Below are 20,705 nucleotides of genomic sequence, written 5' to 3' on the forward strand. Positions count from 1 at the left end.
TCTAACATAGACCATACCATCTTTTCATGCATTCTAAATATACACACATAAACTTAAGGGAGTCATGGGCTGTTGGTGGAGGAATAGTTAGCAGAAGGGTGCCTAGCAGACCTCTGTGCAGAGTAAAGGAATGCTGTCATCATCCCTCACCCTCTAGCTGCTGCCCTCACTACGTGCATTCACCATGGAGCACACGGAAGCTTGACTTGCTCTTTTAAATGCTACAGAAAGCCCTGTGGTGTGAAATCAGCCTGTGCTTTAGTTCAGGTCTGATGCTAACCCAGTAACGGGGATGTTTCTTGAACCCTTTGATGCTTATGGCTCATGACTATATCAACTTAGTCATGTTATCTGACCCCGTGTCAGGGAGTCTATGAGAAAGTAAAGGTTTCTAACAGGCTGCACTACAAACATTTATAGATGGGATGAAAAATGTCACAAACCCATGGAGAAACTTATTAGATGACACAGTCTAAGTTCTGAAAATTCTAATTAAGGAGGTGATTTGAGGGCACTGCTTTCAGGCTGTTCATGAGAATCACATTCTTTTCTTTTGATAGTAATTCTTCTCTAATTTGATTCAAAATTCAAATTGAAGTTGAACATCATAAAGTTGTAGCATTTTAAACAATCTTAAAATTAATAATGGCTTTATATTCCATGCCCACTTGAAACAGAACTAGATCATTATGAATCAGTTGCTGCTATAGTTATTTTAATATGCTGGAATGGAAAAGGAAGGATTTAAATGCTCAGTAGCAAAAGGAGACATGGACAATGGTCCTGTTTATACAGGGACAATGGGATGGAAGGCTTGAGAATCATGTTGGCATTTTCTGTATATGTGGGCCTACCTGCAATATTTATCTTTACTTAGTTTCCAAGACATGAATTAATACTACTAGCCTTGTTGCAAGGTCAAATTAAAATATATGCAGCAAGTACTTAGAATGGTATGAGATATCTGATAAATGCTATATTTGCTTGATTGCTGTGATTTTTCTTTGAAATTATCTTAGATTCTATGTTTTGCAATACAATTGAAAATAATGGCTGTCAGATTTGGATGCTTCTGAATTCTCTGAAGGGTCTGTGAATACAAATTCCTGGGCTCTGGCCCCAGAGTTTCTGATTCAGTAGGTATAGAATGGGGCCTGGGAATATGCCCTTCTAAAATCTCAGCTAGTGCTGATGATGTTCATCCTGGGATCACACCTTGAGAAACAGAGGTCTAAAGAATAGTGACTTAATGATCCTGACTGGGACAAGTGGAGATTTAAAATATCTGTTCTTGGCAGTCAATAACACATACATATATACACACTTAATGGAAACAATCTTTTTACCTAGGCTAAAAGTAAGGGAACTCTACTTTTAAAAGTAAAAAAGAAACCATGGAATGTGGGGGAAATAGATAAATTTAGAGTGAGATGTGGATCCAATCCAAACAGTGTATTTTGTAGAAAAGGCACTGAAGCCTACAGAGGAACTGACAGCTCAAAGATATTCGCCTGTGTAGATATCAGAGCACAGTCAGGCCTGAGTGTTCTGGCTCCGATCCAAGTGCTCCTTCTCCTTAACACACTGGATTACTGGCAGGCTGTTTGAAGGAAATAATCGAAGGCCCAGGCAGAAGTGTAATCCATGTGAGCACCGAGCAGTGCTGCTTGTCCCAGAACTCCAGGCTCACCGGGAAGTAGGGAGGGCTTCCGTTCTGTCTCATCGTGCAGATTCTACGTAGAGAATCCAACCCTACACAGAGATCAGCTCCAGTAGATAGAATGGCAGTTAGTAGGCGCTCTCCCTTCACATAGCTCTCCACTCAGTGTGTGTGGAGAGAGCTTCTGCTGTGGAAATGTCTTCTCTGAGCATCACAGCCATTATCACCACTTTCCTCAGAGCAGGGCAGCTATGACTCTTCACGAGCATCCCTCGGGCCTGGCCCTTTAATTGTCCCTTATAGAAGGTGGAGGTGGGGAGGCCATTCGACTGACATTCCAGTCATTCCTTCCTACACCCCGTATGCAGTCCTTCCCATGTGGCAGGTGACCTCATGGTCTCCAGAAGTGAGGTCTATACAGGACAGAAGGTTAGCTAAAGCAGAGGGCTCCGTGTTTGCAGCTTGAAAGAAGCTCTTCATGCTGGGGTGAGACTTGGGTGGTTCAGATGTTTGGGGGTCACCTACACTCTTGGAAGTCATTCCAGTAAAACTTGTTTTTCACCAAGCTACATTTGGGTAGAATCATTGCTTTGGTGCCTGTCTTAGGGTTTTATTGCTGTGAAGAGACACCATGGCATGACAACTCTTATAAAGGAAAGCATTTAATTGGGGTGGCTTACAGTTCAGACATTCAGTCCACTATTGTCATAGCGGGAAGCAAGGCAGCATGCAGGCTGACATGGTACCAGAGCTGAAAGTCTACATTTGGATCCAAAGGCAACAGGAAGTGATCTGTCTCACTGGGGATGGTTTGAGAATATATAAGACCTCCAAGCCCACCTCCACAGGGACACACTTCCTCCAACAAGACTACACCTCCTAAAAGTGCCACTCCCTTTGGGAGCCATTTTCTTTCAGAGCACCACAATACCTTATCTGGGGGAAGCACATGTTGTGTTCATATCTGCACACAAACAATTCATGCAACACCCTCCTACACAAGCAGGACACCTGTTAATGTAGAGGTGACGATGGTGCACCTTTCCATTAAGGTTTTACAATCCAGTGTCAAAAGTTGACTTTCACTGTTGTGTATCTTAGGTTAGCCAGCCAAACAACTTTATCTGGATTTCACTGCGAAGAAGAAAGGTTTTTAATATACTGTTCTATATGATTCCAGACCATAAGAGAAGTGTTGGAAACAATCTATCGGGAAGTGTGAAACTGAGCCCCAGAACTAACACTCTCTCTCTCTCTCTCTCTCTCTCTCTCTCTCTCTCTCTCTCTCTCTCTGCTATGTTCCAGGTTTGGAGGCGCAGGAAACCACCCGCTCCTGTAGTCTGGTCGCTGTGGGGAAGAACTGGCTGATCCCAGGGTTGGGGAAGTCTTCACTACTGTTCTGGTGGTTTAGTGTCAATGAAAGGAGGTCTGGCCTTCACCCTTGGCTACTGAGTGAGGATCTCTAAGCCCCTGGAATGTCCTGCCTGAGAGAGGCATCTGGATGCTTTAGCCACAAGACAGTCTAATAACAAATACAGAGTTCATAGTGGGGTTTTTGAGGCACCTTGTGTCAGCTATGATGTCTGGAGGAATCAGAGCCTGCACAAATTGAGCTGCATTCAAAATCTGGGTATAAAAAGATCAGGGAAGTGTCTCCAGTTGGCCACCTATTGTGCCTGGAAGGAGGTGATGATGCCCACTGACTCTTGTAGGGTGGTCCCTGGAGCATGCCCTATCTACCGCTCTCCTTGGCTAATTTTAATCCGTCTTTTCGTTATGACAGATACCAATCACAAGCGTAGCACGTCTCTGAGTTCCATGAGTCTTGCTCACAAACAATAAATGTGAGGGTGTCGTGGGACCCACAGGCTCATAGCCAGCTTGTCTAATATGAGGCTTGCCCTGGAGATTCTTAACCTTGAAGTTGGTGTCAGAGTGAGGGCACTAGTGGGGGGGGGGAGTCTGTCCCCTCTGGTGTTCCAATTCAGCTAAACTCATCACAGGGTAAACTGTTGAGAATAATACAATGGTATGGAAGAATGGTTTGTATTCTGTCAATTATATCTTAAATAAACGCTGATTGGCCAGTAGCCAGGCAGGAAGTATAGGCAGGACAACCAGACAGGAAGTAGAGGTGGGTCAATGAGAACAGGAGAATTCTGGGGAGGATGCCCATTTCTCTGCAGTCCTGACCTGATCAGAGAAGAAGCAAGATGTAACTTGCTCACTGAAAAAGGTACTGAGCCATGTGGCTAGCATAGACAAGAATAATGGGCTAATATAAATTATAAGAGTTAAAAGAAACCTGAGTTAATGGGCCAATTAGTTTATAACTAATGTAGACTTCTGTGTGAGTCTTTGGGACCTAACGACAGTGGGAACTGGGCAGGACAGAAACCTCAGTCAACGTCCAATTCCTGACAGGGAAGTCTAGGAAACTGGTGAGTTTAGGGCCTCTGTTTCTTCTAGAAGTGACTGACCCTTCAGGAAGTTATTTTCAGCCTTGGTCCAAAGGAGCTAACTATGAGTTAGAAGTTATGGTTTGTGAGGACACATCTTAAAGTGACCATATCTAAACTTGGAAAAAAACCAAAATACCTTAGCTATTTCAGAAAAATCTGTTTAACTATCACAAGCTGAATTACACTGAAGACGTCAAGACTTTAATAGCTTTCTCCCTAGATTATAAAGATATTTTGCTGAGTTTTCATTTGTGCCACAGTTCTATGTTGATTTGTAGTTCAAGTTATCTTCATTATATGTTTCGTGTGTGTTCCCGGGCAAGCAGTGAATATTTCAGGTTAAGAAGCACAGGTCCCATATTTTTCTTTCTCTTCAAATTCCTTACCTCCTCATAATGAATCTGTCTCTACTCTGTCATACCAAGTCATGGACTTTAAACATTTTGTTATATATTTTTAAATGGTGCCCTGAACACCTGAGCCTGCTAATGCAGATTTATAATCCCAGCTGAGGAGGGTCACACGATCGAGGCCTGCCTGAACTGCCAGTGCCTTTAAACACAGCCTGATTTAATGACCACCCGGAGGAGGGTGAGCACTTCCTTAGCGCTCATTCCCAGAAAAGAAAGCGCTAAAGGGTTGTTGTTTCCTTCTGTGAGGCAGAGTGTGAATGGTGCTTGGGGAATACAGGTTTCCGGGCTCACAGGGAAGTCTGAGCGGCCGACAGTTCAGCCGGTTTCCCACCTGGATTAGGATGGATCCGATGGGGTCGTTGCCTTCCTGAGCCTGCGCCATGACTGGACCGGGTTGAGGACACCCGTCCCCGGAGGTGCGGCCTCCAGAGCCTTCTACGAGGCGGGAGGACACCCGTCCCCATGGCAACGCAGCGCGCGTCCGGCATGCTCCACTGGAGAAGCGGAAGGGGGAGGTGCTGGCTCCTCGGAGCTCAAGGCGCGGCCCCGCCCAGAGCGCGTTCCCGGAGCGTCTCCCCCGCGCGCCGGCCGCAGTGGTGCGGTCCAAGGCGGAAGCGGCGGCGGCGCGGAACCCGTTCTGCCGCAGCGATGGCTGCGGGTGTCCCCTGCGCTCTGGTCACCAGCTGCTCCGCCACCTTCACCGGGGACCAGCTGGTGCAACGTGAGTAACTGGGCACCGGGGCCGGGCTGCAAGGCCGAGCTCGGAACGACGAGCCCAGTGCCGCGGTCTTTCTCAGGCCTTGCTAGCGCTGGGCCCGGGCTCCCGCTCCTCTGCAGGTGTCTGCGCCCGGCGCTTAACCCTCTTCCTATGTAAAGTGAGGCCAGTCTCTGACCTCCAGCCTCAGGGTTGGTGGCGAGCGACCCCTAACATGATACTCAAGGCCCTGGAAATTGTGTCCTTAAGCGAATGTAAGGCGCTGGAGTTTTGGTGTTGTGGTTTGGGGGTGATGCCCCGGCAACTGAAGTGCGGTTGGGGGTGGGGTGATGCTAAATGTCCTGCCAGGAATCTCCTAACCAGAACTCCTGTGCTTGCAGAGAACTAGAATTTTACTAACTGTAACTCTTGGACTGGCTTTAGGCCGCTTAATGGCCATTTGTTGCCTGCCTCAGTGTCTGATCTAATATCCTTGTGATTATCAGTACTTTGGAAATAAGCAAACAGACCCATAGCTTCCACCAATCCAAGGGCTGAAAATATTATCAGCTAGTCTCTGAGGCCTGCAGCAGAGGCTTACCCTATTTACAGTAACCCACTTACCTGATGTTCCCGCCAATGTATTTTGAAAACACCTTGATTTGCGACTTTTTGTTGTTGTTATATAGAAACATCGTGAGATTGTTACCATGTTAGATCATGGTTTTTGAGGCAACCCCTATTCCTGTTCCCTGTCTTTGATTACTCATGTTTGGCTCCAGAATAAACGCTTACTCCCTTTGAGATGAGCGCTTTGGCCATTCTTGACTCAAATAGATATAGGTAGGTAGATATTCTTGACTCAGATATAGGTAGGTAGATATTCTTGACTCAAATAGATATAGGTAGGTAGATATTCTTGACTCAAATAGATATAGGTAGGTAGATATTCTTGACTCAACTAGGGATAGATGGATGGATGGATGGATGGAGATATGACTTGTTGGGTGCCCCCTAACTTGCAGTTAAATATCTCAACTTCGTCCTGAGGTGTAGATTCTCCAGCGAAGTGAGTTTGGAGTATTTCTGCGCCCCGTACCTTTTCTTCTGGACCTTTAGCATAGCTATCAAATTCAAGTGTTTTTTGGTTTTGTTTTTTGTCGTGTGTGTGTGTGTGAAGTGTTTTTTCTTTGTCCTGTGTATTGTGTGTTTGCTGTATTTTTAAACCCACTGCCCTGTGCACACTAAGCCTGGCAGTGTACCACTGAGATAGATACACCCCAGCCCCAAAATATAGCCCTGAAATGTAGACCAGAGAGACTAGTGAGGTAGGAAGAGCTAAAGAACCAGCTCACAGCCAGCTCTATCACTCAAGGACCCTGTGAAATAGAGTCCTTCTGTTTTAAATGTGTGATATTGACTGCTCTGTATGACTGTGGGCCAGTCACTCACCCTCTGCCCCTCCAGTTCCTGTCTATGGGATGAGGACAGTTCTTAGAGGATTGTTTCACCTGAGGCTAGCACGTGTAAACAGCGGATCATCTGTTTAACCCAGAGTTTGCTGGTCTGTAAAGGGGGCGTATAGATAGGTGTTTCAAGAACTAGTTGATGTTGGCCTGCAAATGTGCTGTAACCTGTAAAGCATTAGCACTTTGTAATTATTTTTTACACCCGTGGACGAAATTAGGCAAGCTGTCCTTCCAGCAACAGGTATTCTGTAATTTGCTTATTGTGAACACGTAGAAAGTTCCTCACTAGGGTGAAAGCTCAGTCACAGCACCTCGTAAATGGCAACCAAACTCCCTGCCATTCCCTTACTTCCTTCAAGCGATTCTCCTCTTTCCCTCCTGCCAGGCCGCCCCTCCTTTCCCCTTACATTGTTTCATCTAAAAACAAGTTCATACTCTCTGTAAGTTAAGTTAGCATAAGGAGAAAAGAATGTTAACCAACATTTTGGTGGTGGTCTTTGCAGTCTCCCTTGGGCCCTGCGTTCTTTCTGCATTTTGTAATTACTGTGAATATATACTTTTACTTCCTATGTAGGTTTTAGCCTGGGGTGTGTGTGTGTGTGTGTGTGTGTGGTGTGGGGATGGATTCCAGAGCCTTGCACATGGTAAGCAACTGCCTTACTACTGAATCATATTCTCATCCCCTGCCGGTGGTGGCGCACGCCTTTAATCCCAGCACTTGCGAGGCAGAGGCAGGCGGATCTCAGTGATTTCGGGGCCAGCCTGTTCTACAAGAGCTAGTGCCAGGACAGGCTCCAAAGCTACAGAGAAACTCGGTCTTGAAAAAAACAAAAACAAAACAAAAAATTACTTTCTGTTGTACATCCGTAGAGTGAATAAACCCGAGTTTTCTCAAGATGTCTCTGAGCGTTTATGATTTTCTACAAGATTTATATGCATTTGAATTCCCGATAGTGATAGGTGTATGTTCTTTTAAAGCCAAGCTCAGGAATATTATGTATTCCAATAGCTTTGGTACTCTGTCTCCCTCTCACCCCACAACAAGGTCTTGCTCTGTCTCCTGGGCTGACCCTGAACCTGCAGCCCTAGTGTTGGGTTCACAGGCGGGCAGCACCATGCCTGGCCCTGTTCTGTCCATCAAAGATCAGAATAGGTAAACATGGTCAGTGCCTTGAAGGAGCTGATCACCAGGAGCTGGCAAATGGTGACATTCTGCCGCTGTTCTTCTATAGAGAGGCTATAAACATTGTTGGGGGTAAAATACTGTGAAATAGCTCAGTTTGCTCCGTATGCAAAGTGTCTTAGGTAGCTCCAATTCTTGTTAAAATTAAGTGCCACTCATTAGTGCCCTGCTAGTTAAGAAGGCAAGAGCAGAACGGCCAGATTATTTGAATAAGAGAAGCAGAAGAGGGCTGGTCGGGTTCTTCCAAGACATTGCTCCTTGCAGTCTCCTAGTCTCTTCTTGGAAGAAGCGAGAGGCCACAGATAGCAGTGGGATGAAGTATTTGCATAGCATTTGCTGTTTTACCGTCATTAAAGACTGAGTTCCAGTAGTCAGGGAATGGATTTGATTTAGGAATAGAAGATGGAGGTTACCACAATGGATAAGTGACTTTGATCTAGTTAGGATGGATGAATGTCTTGGTCTGGCTAGGACACAAGTTTTGGGTTGAATCTCATGTGCTTTGAGGAGAAGGTTGCCTTGGTTTGGAAGAGGAATCCTGCCTCTTGTCAGTCTTTGTATCTGATCTGTCTTACCGCTCTTGACCAACAATGGAAAGTATTTTGTAATCAAATATCAAGTTTGTTAGACATTCCCTTTAAGAATTAGTAGGCCTTGACTGTAGATAAAGTACCTGAATAAACTTTGCAAAACTCTTAAGTTTAATTTGCAGTACCCTAGTTAGATATGTACTTAAGTAAAGGAGGCCTTTTGTTTTACACTGTAGACTTTTAATAATTTTTCATTTCATTTATTTATTTGTGGGTGGTATACATATGAGGGTCAGAAGACAACTTGTGGGAGTTAGATCTCTCTTTCCACCGTGTGACTGCCTGAGATGGAGCTCAGGAAGTCAGCCTGTCTGTAGGCACCTTTTCCTGCTCCCTGATTTGGAGGTCAGGATGTCAGGCCTGTCTGCAGGCGCCTTTTCCTGCCAAGCTATCTCACCAGTCCCACAGTGTAGACCATTAGAAGGAAGCCAAAGCTCAGTACACTCGAGGAACTTAGACAAGGTGTGGCCCCGAGAGCAACTGTCTCTGTTTCAGGCCAGAGTTCCTTCTGCCTGGAATGTGTTTTGTGGAGCTAATACTTTTATGTTGGAAAGGTGTGGTGTGGAAAATGTATATCAGACATGGAGCTAGTGTCTATTCTACTTACTGCCACAAAAATCATGAATTAAGCTACCATTTCCACCCTCAAGAGGAATGTGATCAAAATAAAATGTGTACTTTACCTGTGAAAACAGTAAAATGTTAGGAGCTAACATCTTATTCCTACAGAAAGACTGTAGAAGAATCCCTGGAGAGTGGTTTGGTTTTTAAATATGAGATGCCAACCCAGCAACTATAGGTCACTTCATGTCTACATCTGGACAAGCTTCCAGAACATCTGGAGATAAGTTCTTTCAATTAGTGCCATGCAGAAATCTAGAAATCTTTTAATAGTTTTTAATGTGTATGTAGAACTCTTCCTAGTGTGTTTTTAATAGGGGTGTGTGTGTGTGTGTGTGTGTGTTCACGCATATATGCTCACATGTATGCAGTGCCAAGGAAGCCAGAATAGGGTGTTTGTTGGATGTTGGAGCCCTTGAAACAGTCACAGGCAGTTGGGAGCTACCATGTGGGGCCTGGGAATTGAATTCAAGTCCTCTGGAAGAGTGGAAAGTGCTCTAAGTATTGAACCATCTTTCCAGGCACCCTCAACTGTGTTTTCAAAAACTATAATTTACTTTATTTATTGTAATTGCAATAGGATCGGTAATATCCATTTTATGATAAAGAAACTAATGCAGAAATACAAGGTTTGGTTTGCCCAAAGTGCTCAGGCAGTAACTGCTGTCCTGTGTGTTCATGGTCAAGTCTTAGCCAGAGGAAGGGAGAGCTGAAATGCTTGTTATTCCACAGAAATCAGAGTTACTTATGGTGACGAGAGGGCTGATACTTACAAACTCATTTAAATATGCTTTTGTTGCTGTCTGGGGTGGTTGAAGACTTAATTATGAATGGAAAGGGAGAAAAATCTGCCCAGAGAATGTATATTGCATTAAAACAGAGCTTTTAACAAAGGAAGTATATGTGATATGTTAAATATACAATGAAAGACCATCTATATCTAAGTCTGTAACAATGTCTGGGTTTTTGTTTTCTCAATTCATTACATTTAAAGCAGAGACATACCTGTTAGCCACTCTTACTGTGTAGGATTAATATCAGCAAGCTTCCTCTGATGTCCATCTAGATGGAGGCTTCTGTGTTACAATGCTTGGTCATTCAGTGCTTCTTAACTTGATTCCAGGTTTTCTTTTTTTGAGACATGGCTGGTCTGGAACAAACTATCTAGACGAGGCTATCCTCAAACTATGCCTGCCTCTGCTCCCTGCGCGCTGGCATCAAGGGCGTGCACAACCACACCCTGCAACTCTGCCATTCTTAACTCAAGAGTACTTTTACTTTTTATTTAGTTATTTTTAAGAATCAGGTCTTATTTTGAACTTTCTTGTCAGACTGTCTTTGGATCACCAGACCCCAAACAACGATATGGAGATTTATTATTAATTATGAAAGCTTGACCTTTAGCTTAGGCTTGTTTCTAATTAGCCTTTATAACTTATTAACCATTTTTTAAAATCTACATTCTGCCATGTGACTTGGTTACCTCTCCTCAGTATGGCATGTTTGACTTGTTGACAAAACCCCTGTGCCTAGAATCCTTTTTTTCTTGTTCTCTCTCCCTGGAAATCCTGCCTATCCTCTCCTGCCTACCTATTGGCCATTCAGCTCTTTTATTAAAAACCAATCAAAAGGTGCCTTGGCAAAGACATATCTTTACAGTGTACAAAAAGATGATCCGACGACAAGACACCTACCTATTGATGAGAAAATGTGTTCCTCCCCCATGCAGTGCAAGAGCTTGAACCTAAGGCTGTGTACATCTTACAGAAGCCCTCTACCGCTGGTCTACACTTCCAGGGAAAGTTAACTCTCTGCGATTAGAATTTAGAAGTCTGGTACTCAGGTTTCTAAAACAGTGGGACCATAAAAGCTCAGTTCTTTGATGGATAGACTTGGCCTTGAGGGATAGACTCTCACAGCAAGTACTTATGATGTTGCTTCTTGGCAAAACAAGTATTCTCGACAAGAGCCAGAGTGTTTCTCCATCTACCAGTCTCCAACGCTTGGAAAAGGCTTCTATGTTACTCAGAGGACTTTCCTGTTTCAGAGTGGAGTCTGTTGTTTGGTGATACCTGGGAAGGGCTTGAGTCATAACACATGGTTTTCCTACAGCTTCTGGAGACAATCTGAGGGGAGCCTTTGCTCTGCTCTGGAGGTGCCTTTGGTTGAGGATGTGTTGACTGAGTTTTCTGTCCTGCCCGGTTCCCGCATTAAGTCCCAAAGAAATCACACAGAGGTCTACATTAGTTATAGACTGAATGGCCCATTAGCTCAGGCTTCTTATTAACTCTTATAACATATTTTAGCCCATTATTCTTATCTGTGTTACTCACATGACTCAGTACCTTTTGCAGTGAGGCAGTCACATCTTGCTTCTTCTGTGGCTGTGCCAGGACTGCAAACCAAGCTTTCCTCTTCCCAGAATTCTCCTGTTCTCATTGACCCGCCTCTACTTCCTGTCTGGCTACTGACCAGTCAGCGTTTATTTAAAATATAATTGACAGAATACAGACAATTGTCCCACACCAAGGATGTTTCCAGGTCTTTAGTTTCTTTGGCAGATGGGCAAGAGATCTACCACAAGCACCCAAAACTGTCACCACAGCAACTCAGTCAGTTGTCAGACTGAGAACAGTGATGTCCACTGGAAATCTGGGGGCAGAAACTGGTTTGTTTTTGATTGTGATATTTAATACATTTAAGTGTCCCAGCTAATGTTAGGACTTGAGATTTTTGTGTTTATTACAAGAGAGATGTTGTCATTAGCTTAAGAAGGAGTGAAACGGAGAAGGCCTTCCTTCTCAGGCCAAACGACCTTCCAAGCAAGACCACGCTGTGCTCCAGTGTGGAGTCCAAGGCAACATGAGGTGAGCTTCTCCAGAGTTATTCACTCAGAAGAGCCAGGGAGTCAAGATTTAATTCATCTTCCTGTTCTTGCAAAACATGATTTAACCTTTTGGCAACCAGCATTGCACATTGTCAAAGTGGAGACAGAAGAAAAGGTGGAAGATTTTTCCCACAAGAGCAAAAACTTTGATAATTCTTAATAATAAGAATATTATTCTTAATAATAATAATTAATATAATAAGAATAATAATTATTCTTAATAATAATAATAATAAGTTTACACTCCTGCTGTGTGATCTCTGGAGCCTTTGGGGGAAGTGGATCGAGTCATTCATTCGTAAATGAAAATGCCCCTGTGGGTGCTTGCTGCTTGCTTCCTTATCTGTGGAGCAGAACATCTGACTTCATGTGAGAAACTTGACACTCAGTGTCATATACTGTTAATGAGGGCACAGGTTACAAGGGACTGCCTCTGTGTAAGTGGGTAGAGCATGTCACATGTCCTCTTAGCATGTCACACAGGACCGTTTGTGATACAGTGTTTCATCCTCCTGGAAGGCCCAAGCATGTCTAAGACAAACTTTCATTTCTAGTGTGTCTGTCTAACTGCTGACTTTTGTGCAGTAGAAGGTAAAAACATTCTAGACAGCTTGCAGTGGTCATGTGATTTTAGCAACTCGGTTCCTCTTGCTCCGTGTAATTCCTCCAGCAATAACTGAATTCATTTGTGAATTCAATGAATAATCAAATCTGATGTAAAATCATTTTACAAGGTTAAAGTCTGAAAGTTGTTGGAAACTTTCCTGGCAAGAATGACAGTCTGGACATGACTTTATATTTAAGTTGGAGCCAGTGCATAGGTGCCTCAAATAGATTGCTGCAGACAGCTTACCCAGGAAGCGAGGTTTGATGCAGGTCTCAGCAACTCAGGACAGTTTTGAAACTCAAAGAGCCTTTATGGTGTTACAAAGTCCAGGAACAACCAGCTTCGGGTTTACATGCAGACCTGACCACTGCTTCTGCCAGCAGAGGCTTCGATCAACGTCTGTCTGTCCAGGGGAGGAAAGTGTGCAGTCGTTTGTGTGTAAGCAGCATAGCAATGCAGGTAGGATGGGTGTGCTTCTTTTTGAATTCTGCTGGGGTTTTCTTGGGGGAAAATCTGCCTGCTGATTTGTAGGCTCTTTTTATTTATCTGATTTTAAGTAAGTTACTTTATTCCACAGATATTTATGGGTCATCTTTCCTGGACCCTCCATTGTAAACACCTAGACCCTTTGCCACGGTTATCCCTGTTGTCAACAGAATCAGAGCATTATCTCACGGAATAGGTTTTATCTAGTCTTCTTACTAAAAATACTCAGAGGTTATTTTCAGGCACCTAGAATTAATTGCCAAATACTTTTTTATGATTAATATTCAAAGAAGTCATGCAGTAGATTAGGCAGACATATTTTACCAATGCGAGGGAAAGACCTTTTACTGGAGTGTGAGGTTCCCGTGGGTGCGTTGACGCGTTTCAGTTCTGTGAGAAAGGAAAACGCCAACTTAGTACTGTAGGATTTTCATTTTGCTTGTGAACAGGGCTAGGCCACTCCTTTGGGGCTTCATTCCTCTAAGCTGGGGAGTCTCAGCATCCACTGTTGCCATTCTGGACCGACAGTTCTGTTGTTTGGGGCTGTGCTGTTGAGCAAGCATTCTTGTCCTCTGTGCACTAGGTGCCATTTCCCAACTGTGACAACCACAAAAGGAAGTCTTCAGGTATCCACACAAGTTTGTGGGGCACAAGATCATGTCCCCGTAGAGAGCTGTGGCTGCTTTGGATGGAATTAGAACATTAGTGTACGAAACAGAAGAGGAGCTGGAGAAGGTGCTGACCCGCTAAGGGCACTGGCTGCCCTTGCTGAGGACCAGGGCTTGGTTCTCAACACCCACTATCAGGCAGTTCACAGCTGCCTGTAACTCCAGTTTCAAAGGATGTGCTGCCCCTTTTGGCCTCCAAGAACACTGAACACATGTGGTGCACATGCAGATGAGCAGGCACATGAATATAAACACAAATAAAATGTTTTAATGGAATTCAGAGATGTTTTCTCTTTCTGAAGACTCTGGGCAGGAGCTGGCTGTGAGTCGAACTCCCAGGACTGGGTAATTGTGGTCTTTGCACGCGGCATGTAAACTTAAAGGCTGATGGGCTCTGCTTGGTTCTCACAAACCTCTTCCTGCCAGCTTCTTTATATTCTTGAGCATTTGTGCCATTGTATTGTGAGGTCTTCTAAAGGCAAGCAGAAAACATGCAAGCGTTTGCGCACATGCGCACAACTATTTTAAGATGTGGCCACGATGACCAATTCCAGATGACTGGGAGAAAGTAAACTGGAAGCAAAGCGGGAGGATTGGGTTAGGTTTCCTCGGCTTCAAGTCTGAAACTTTCCACCACGGTTAAAAAGCCTAAGGGCCTGTGGAGACACGAGTTTAGAGTGTGCCCAGCAGAGAGAAGGGGAGGCCAGGGAGGCCAGGGAGACCAGGAGGTGTGGGTGCTGGAAGCAAAGGGAATGGTGGTTGCACAATGCAGCTGTGCTACCCCACTGGGCTAGCGGTACAGGCCTCTCTCTGCATCTCCATACTTCCCAGCAGCCAACTATCCGAGGCCCCAAAACAGAGGCTACCCCTGCTTGTGTCAGGAGGCTGCAGGATGGCTACTCAGGGAATTCCAGATAGGAATTTGCTGGCGTTTCTCAGTCACAGCACTAGCACTGTGTTTTTAATAGCCAGGGTCCTTGACACAGCACCACGGTCTTTCGTGTGTGTGTGGTTTTCTGTGTTGTAGTGGGACAGCATGCAACCCCCAGAAGAGATTTCTCTCCGAGTTTGGGCCCTGTGGTTGTGCCAGTTGCAACAGTAGAGGCACGTTGAGGTTTCTAGCACCCTTTTACCTGCTGGCTGACAGAAGCCCTTCTGGTTCTCAAGCTTCTTCCCAAGCCGCATCTCCTTGGGTTCTCTTCTGTCATCATGGCTGTCTTCCCCTTCGGCTGACGTCAGACTCGCTGCCTCCTGTAATTTTCCTATTTGCTTTCTCTTTTGCCTCAACAATGGAAAAGAAAAGTTTGAGACCTCGTATTTTACCAGCTGGTCAGGCTGGAAAAGAAAAGAGGCCCCAGAGCATCCTGAAGAAGACGCTTTTCTTACAGGAGCTGCCGGTGGCTCCAACTGCAGTCTGGAGTCACTGAGAGAGAACACTGGGTTGGGATTAGGGGAATGAGTGTGTTTTTGAAAATAGGTTTTATTTTTATGTGTATGGTGTTCTGCCTGTCTTTGCATCTGTGCACTCCATTCCTGCCTGGGGCCTGTGGAGTTCCAGGCGGTTGTGAGGCACCCACCATGTGCCTCATGCGGGTTCTCCTCACAGCAGCTAGTCCTCTGAAGCGCTGAGCCTCCCTCTCGCCCCAGGAGAATGAGCATTCGCCTTGGGCCGCCTCTGTGTTCACTCCTGCATCTTTTTGCACATTTCAGTCTTAAAACCAAACCACAAGAGGAATTGTGTGTCTATTGGAAGCGGTATGACTCAGGTCCTCTGGCCAGGCTCTTGCTAGCACTGGGATGCAGGGCTATGGTGGCTCAGTTTCCTGTGGTCTCTTCTGCTTCCTTGGTGCTGGCTGCACCGAGAGATGGAAGAACTTTGGGTCAGCAGGAGAGAGGAGACCATGAACGACTCTTGTCGCTGGAGTGGAGATGGCTAGAAAGGCAATTTCAGTTTGCAGAAGAATAAGAACAAGTTGAGGATATGGTTTGGTTGGGAAGGTGCTTCTCTAGTTTGCACTGGGTCCTGGGGTCCACCCCTAACACCTCATAAACCAGATGCATGCCACACCCTGTAACCAGCACTAGGCAGGCAGAGGTAAGAGGATCAGAAGTTCAAGAAAACTCAGCATTCTCAGAGTAATACTGGTTTCTGGAAGGGTTGTCCTGTTTCGTGGTGGCAAGTGTCGCGTCCCTCAAGCCATGGAAAGTGTGATTTGGCCATTTGATCTGTTGGTATTAAGTGCTCTCATTCTGCTGCTGATTCCGGGCACAGCAGTACCGTGTCATCATTGGGATGTTGTTTTGGGCCAAGAGCAGCTAGATATAGAGGCCAGATGTTTGTGTGCACACATGTGCGTGTAAATGGTATGTGTGGTGTTTGGAAAATAACCCTTGAACTTCATTCTGCTTCCTAATCTGCCAAAAAGAGGCTCCCCTCTTACTGGTTCTGAAGCACAACCTTACTGCGTTCCCTCTCCTTTGATTGCTTGCCAAACTGGCTTGCTCTCCTCAGTGAAGGCGCAAAGCCCAGCCAGAGGATGACAGATGTTGGGTCACTCCACTGACCATGATGCTCACAGCCTCTGTCACATTTCTTTAATCTTTCTTTTCACCACCTCTTCTGGGGCCGTAGGGGAAATAAACTACCTAAGTGAGAAAGTAACCGGGGCTGACAGTGGCTGGAGACTCCCTGCCTGCTGAAGAGCGGGTTCTCAGATAAGGCCTGCTGTTTGTACTTGCATGGGTACCTGCTTCGGGGTGGCGGTGGATTGGATTTGCTGCTGGACCTGGACTGATGTGTTAACGTCTTACATGAAGGCTTCACAGATGAACTATTTCAAGGTGTGAATCTAAGTGTGTAATAACAGACCTGGCAACCAGCCACCTCATTTGTCTCTTGAAAAGTTACGTATTACAGCTCCACCAGGTGGCCGCTAGCAGCATGGATGAGAGTTGGAGGGAGAAGCTGCTCTGAGAATTTATTTGTACATGTGGAGTTGAGGACATCCGCCTGCGGTATGATGAAGGGCAAAGAAGGGCGAGTGTTTGGGGCTGTACAAACAAAGCAGCCCTTCAGAACTATGGTGCACCTTTGGCACAGATACTCAGATGCCATGAGCAGTTTGTAAATGGCTTTGCAGGACAGCATTTGCTGTTCCTGTTTGGTCCCGAGGGGATGGTGAATCTTTAGGTGTAAGGGTGTGTTGTCTTGTGGTTATCTCCAGAGTGGCATAGATTTGTGCCCAGGTGGCAAGCGTCAGCATTTTGAGGAAGAAGGAAGCATAACCTGGCTTCAGCTTCAGGCTCTGCTTCCACACGTAGTCTCCTTTTTCCACACTGACATTGATGATAGGAGCTGGAATCCGGCAGTTTTCATCTTCTTCCCCTCGTTCTGCCTTGGCACAGATGTGATAACAAAGTCCTTACCCACTTTGCTGGGCAGTCTGACTAGATGTCATGTGCTAGAAAGAGTCAGCGCTGCTAAGTAGAGTGGACTGTTCTTGTTTGAGGCGGTTCGAAGAATAAAACAGAACCCAGGCAGCTACCAAAACATCAGAAAGTAACATCCCGGCTTTTTGATTCTCTTCCCATCTGAGTTTAGCAAAAATAGAAAGAAATATTCTCCTATTTGTTTTTGTTTATTTGCTTACCTTAAAAAACCTTATTAAGATACAATCTGTGCAGCATAGTTTGCCCATCTAAATGTACACCAGCCGGTGCTTCTTCATATGTGTAGTCCCATAGTCGGTCCAGATGGTCACGGTCACAGTTAGCATGTACTTGTATTTTTTCATTGAAAAAGTGTAGCCCCAGGTAGATGCCAGCTCTTAAGTATGGTACTTAGAAGATAGCGGCAAGTGGTGGGACTTAGTCCCCTTGATTCTCCTTTGCCTCTTCACAGCGCTGCCTTCTGTATTTCTTCTCCTTTAAAAGCTGGCCAGTTCATTGTTTTAGATTAGCCAAGAATGAGTTCCAATTTCATGTCGGCTCCTCCTCCACTTTCAAAGTCTGTTTCTGTGTTTGTACTATCTCCCGGCTGGGGTCGCCCGCCTCCATATATGCTGTTGACATAATGGGGTTCTGTTGGCTGGGTGATACGAAGCTGGAGAAACATGGCTACTCTCAGCTTAGAGCGTCAACTTGGACTGTGAGGGAGACTTGAATCTAGGAGTTGTTTGTTTGTGTTCTCTATGAGACATTATTGTGAAATGAAGTCTTTGACTTTAATAGCTCACCTGTCCTCTTGCTGCATTCCTGCCTGAGCTGTCATAGTGCACTGTAAGGGACATTGTAGCTGGTTGCTATGGATTAACACTATATAAAGGATTATAACAGAAAACAGAAGTGAAGCAGAATTGCCGGTTTCTTAAAGAGGTAAAGGACCCATTTCAGATATGGGTACAGATTTTTCCTTTAAGAGTAATGACTCTAATTTGGGCGAAAATGTCAAGAAGGGCTGGAGAGATGTCTCGCTGTGTAGAGCACTTGCTGAGTGAGCACAAGGAGTGCTGAGCGTGAGGAACGGTGCCAGGCGTGGTTGCAAGTGCCCCTGGATCCTTTGGAGAATCCCAGGCCTCCTGGACACCAGCTTGACTCAAGGTTTGATGAGAGACTCTGTCTCAAGGGAATAAGGTGGAGAGCGATAGGGCTAAGCACCTGATGTCCTCCTCTGACCTCTGCGTGTGCACAGGCTTACACAGATGCACACACTTGTGCACATGGACCGCTCTCATTGTCCACCTCTGAATGAAGTGAAGGTGGTAAGAATGGTGTGGGAGATGGAAGCTTGGGCGAGAACAATTCTAGTGGCCTCTTCTGTTTCTAAATGCTGTATGGTGCTGGGACCCAGCGTGTTCCCATGGCTCCATGACCACAGCTCTGTGTTCACCCACTGATTCATTTTCTGCAGTGAAGGCTTCCTACCTGCACAGCACATAAATTTTTGAGAGCTTTTTTTTAAAAAAAAAAAATGGGAAGCATTTAATTTGTTTTGATACGTTTTTAAATTTGCCAGAGGTGTCTCTGTCAAATAAGGATTTGGGTGGTGTTCAAAGACGGAACAAGAATGGATATAAATAGAATTGGGGCCATTTATCAGTATCTATTATTTTGTTTCATTAACTGAATTAATGTCTAAGCATTTAGCCGAAGGAATATATGCAGCTCTATTTTATTAATAGCTTAGCCTTAATCCGCTCATCCTCTTAGCGCGCGGTAAGTGCAGAGTAGTTAGGAATTCTTGTATCATCTGCTTCCCATGGAGGACTAACGTAATAAAATTAACATACCCTCATTCTTTCTCTTCTCTTTGCTCTTTTCTGGATATTTATCAAAGTGCTCCCCATCCCACCGGCTATTGTTTAATCTAGAGCTAATAAATTTTGTCTTCTGATAAGGAATATAGCCCAGTGGTACAGCACTTAACAAGTATTGAGAAATCCTGGGTTTAATCCCCAAAATTGCAAAAGAAAAAAAAAGAAAAAGCTGATTAGTTAAATAACGCCACCATTGTTCTTTTTTTTTTTTTTTTTTTTTTAATGATGATTAGAGAAGAACAATCTCCTAATAAATTCAGGGCTCTTTGGACTCCTAGTGTAAAGGGAAGCAGCTGAGGCTCCAGGTTAATCTGGTTAACTCACTAAACCAATTGACCAGTGTGCATTGGTTTTGTGCCTTCCGTGGTAATATTGTGCTGTTTGGTCAGATATCCTAGGAACAGAGGATGCTGTTGTGGAAGCAGCTTCCGGCGAGGCCGTGAGGTTCTACCCCTGGACCATCGACAACAAGTACTATTCAGCAGAGGTCAATCTGTGTGTGGTGCCAAACAAGTTCCTGGTCACTGCCGAGATCGCGGAGTCAGTCCAGGCGTTCGTGGTTTACTTTGACAGCACGCAGGTAAGCGCTTGTTTCCAGTGGGGCCTTCAGCCAGACATTGTCCTGAGCTTTCTTTCTCTCCTCTACGTTCTCTGAGTTCCTCGATGTGTCTTTTCATTTTTGCTTGTGTCTGCCCCTGTAGAAATCGGGTCTTGACAGTGTCTCCTCGTGGCTTCCCCTGACAGAGGCATGGTTACCCGAGGTGATGATCCTGGTCTGTGATAGAGTGTGTGAAGAAGGTAAGAGTCTCCGACATGTGCCTTTAGTGAAGACAGGGTACATCCATGTCCTAACTCATCTTGTTACACTGTGAAAATCCTACAAGATTTATGTTGTTTTCAGTATCCTTTGAGGCTGAGATCCTTGTGTTTATGTAGCTTAATTCTAGATGCCTTTAGAATGACATTGACGTTCGGGGGAAACACTGAGGCCAAAGGAGTGTATTGAAGGTTATTGGTGTTTTATGATAGTTTTACTTAGATGCTTTTACATGTTGTTTTAGGAATAAACCGGCAGAAAGCTCAAGAGTGGTGCATCAAACATGGCTTTGAGCTGGTAGAGCTCAGCCCTGAGGAGCTGCCTGAGGAGGATGGTGAGTGTTGGTGTCTACAGGGAGCTGGCTTTGGGTTGAGGTCTAAAGGACTGTTTCAGCCTAGGGTAGGGGGATCACAGCAAGAGCCCAGAAATACTAATGTCGCCAGCTGTTTAAAAGACTTTGAACAACCCCACCAGCACTGCCATAGTTTGCTGGATTTCACCATCACTGTAGAGCTTTTGAAAATCCATGTGTGTGCTTAAACAGATAAAAGTAAGAGATCACTGTTGAAATCCATTGCCATTTCCCTGTCCTTAATCCACTGCCAGCCGAGGATTGTGAGACCTGTGTTTGTGGAGTTTATGTTCCTTCTTTTTCTTTTGAATTCATAGTAAGCTAAGCCTGAATTCCCAGAAACCTCAGGAGGCATGCCAGACCTATTGATACCCAAGCCAAAAATAAACTCAGGGCCTCCCACTCCCCTCCCCCAGGGCAGCTGCGCATTGCTTGCCTTCTGCTGCTTCTGCAACCTTCTGGGCCTTGAGTTTCTTTTCTT

General features: G+C 45.0%; 2 protein-coding genes across 5 annotated transcripts in view; one reads left to right on the top strand and one right to left on the bottom strand.

Moving 5' to 3' along the window:
• Positions 1-4,989, bottom strand: part of Iqch (IQ motif containing H) — a 198,180-nt gene extending 193,191 nt beyond the window's left edge. For all 3 annotated transcript variants that reach the window (XM_048424152.3, XM_048424148.3, XM_085689214.2), the window contains exon 1: positions 4,867-4,989. In XM_048424152.3, the coding sequence (XP_048280109.3) occupies positions 4,867-4,917 (51 nt within the window). In that variant the 5' untranslated portion in view covers positions 4,918-4,989. The remainder of the gene's footprint in view (positions 1-4,866) is intronic.
• Positions 4,990-5,104: 115 nt separating this feature from the next.
• Aagab (alpha and gamma adaptin binding protein) overlaps positions 5,105-20,705 on the top strand; it is a 41,077-nt gene continuing 25,476 nt past the window's right edge. For both annotated transcript variants that reach the window (XM_048424417.3, XM_048424418.3), the window contains exons 1-4: positions 5,105-5,256; positions 19,445-19,635; positions 19,757-19,853; positions 20,117-20,206. In XM_048424417.3, coding sequence (XP_048280374.1) covers positions 5,184-5,256; positions 19,445-19,635; positions 19,757-19,853; positions 20,117-20,206 — 451 coding nt within the window. In that variant the 5' untranslated portion in view covers positions 5,105-5,183. The remainder of the gene's footprint in view (positions 5,257-19,444; positions 19,636-19,756; positions 19,854-20,116; positions 20,207-20,705) is intronic.

This window comes from Myodes glareolus, chromosome 4 (assembly GCF_982192425.1).
Source record: "Myodes glareolus chromosome 4, mMyoGla1.1, whole genome shotgun sequence".
NCBI classification, from domain to species: Eukaryota; Metazoa; Chordata; class Mammalia; order Rodentia; family Cricetidae; genus Myodes; species Myodes glareolus.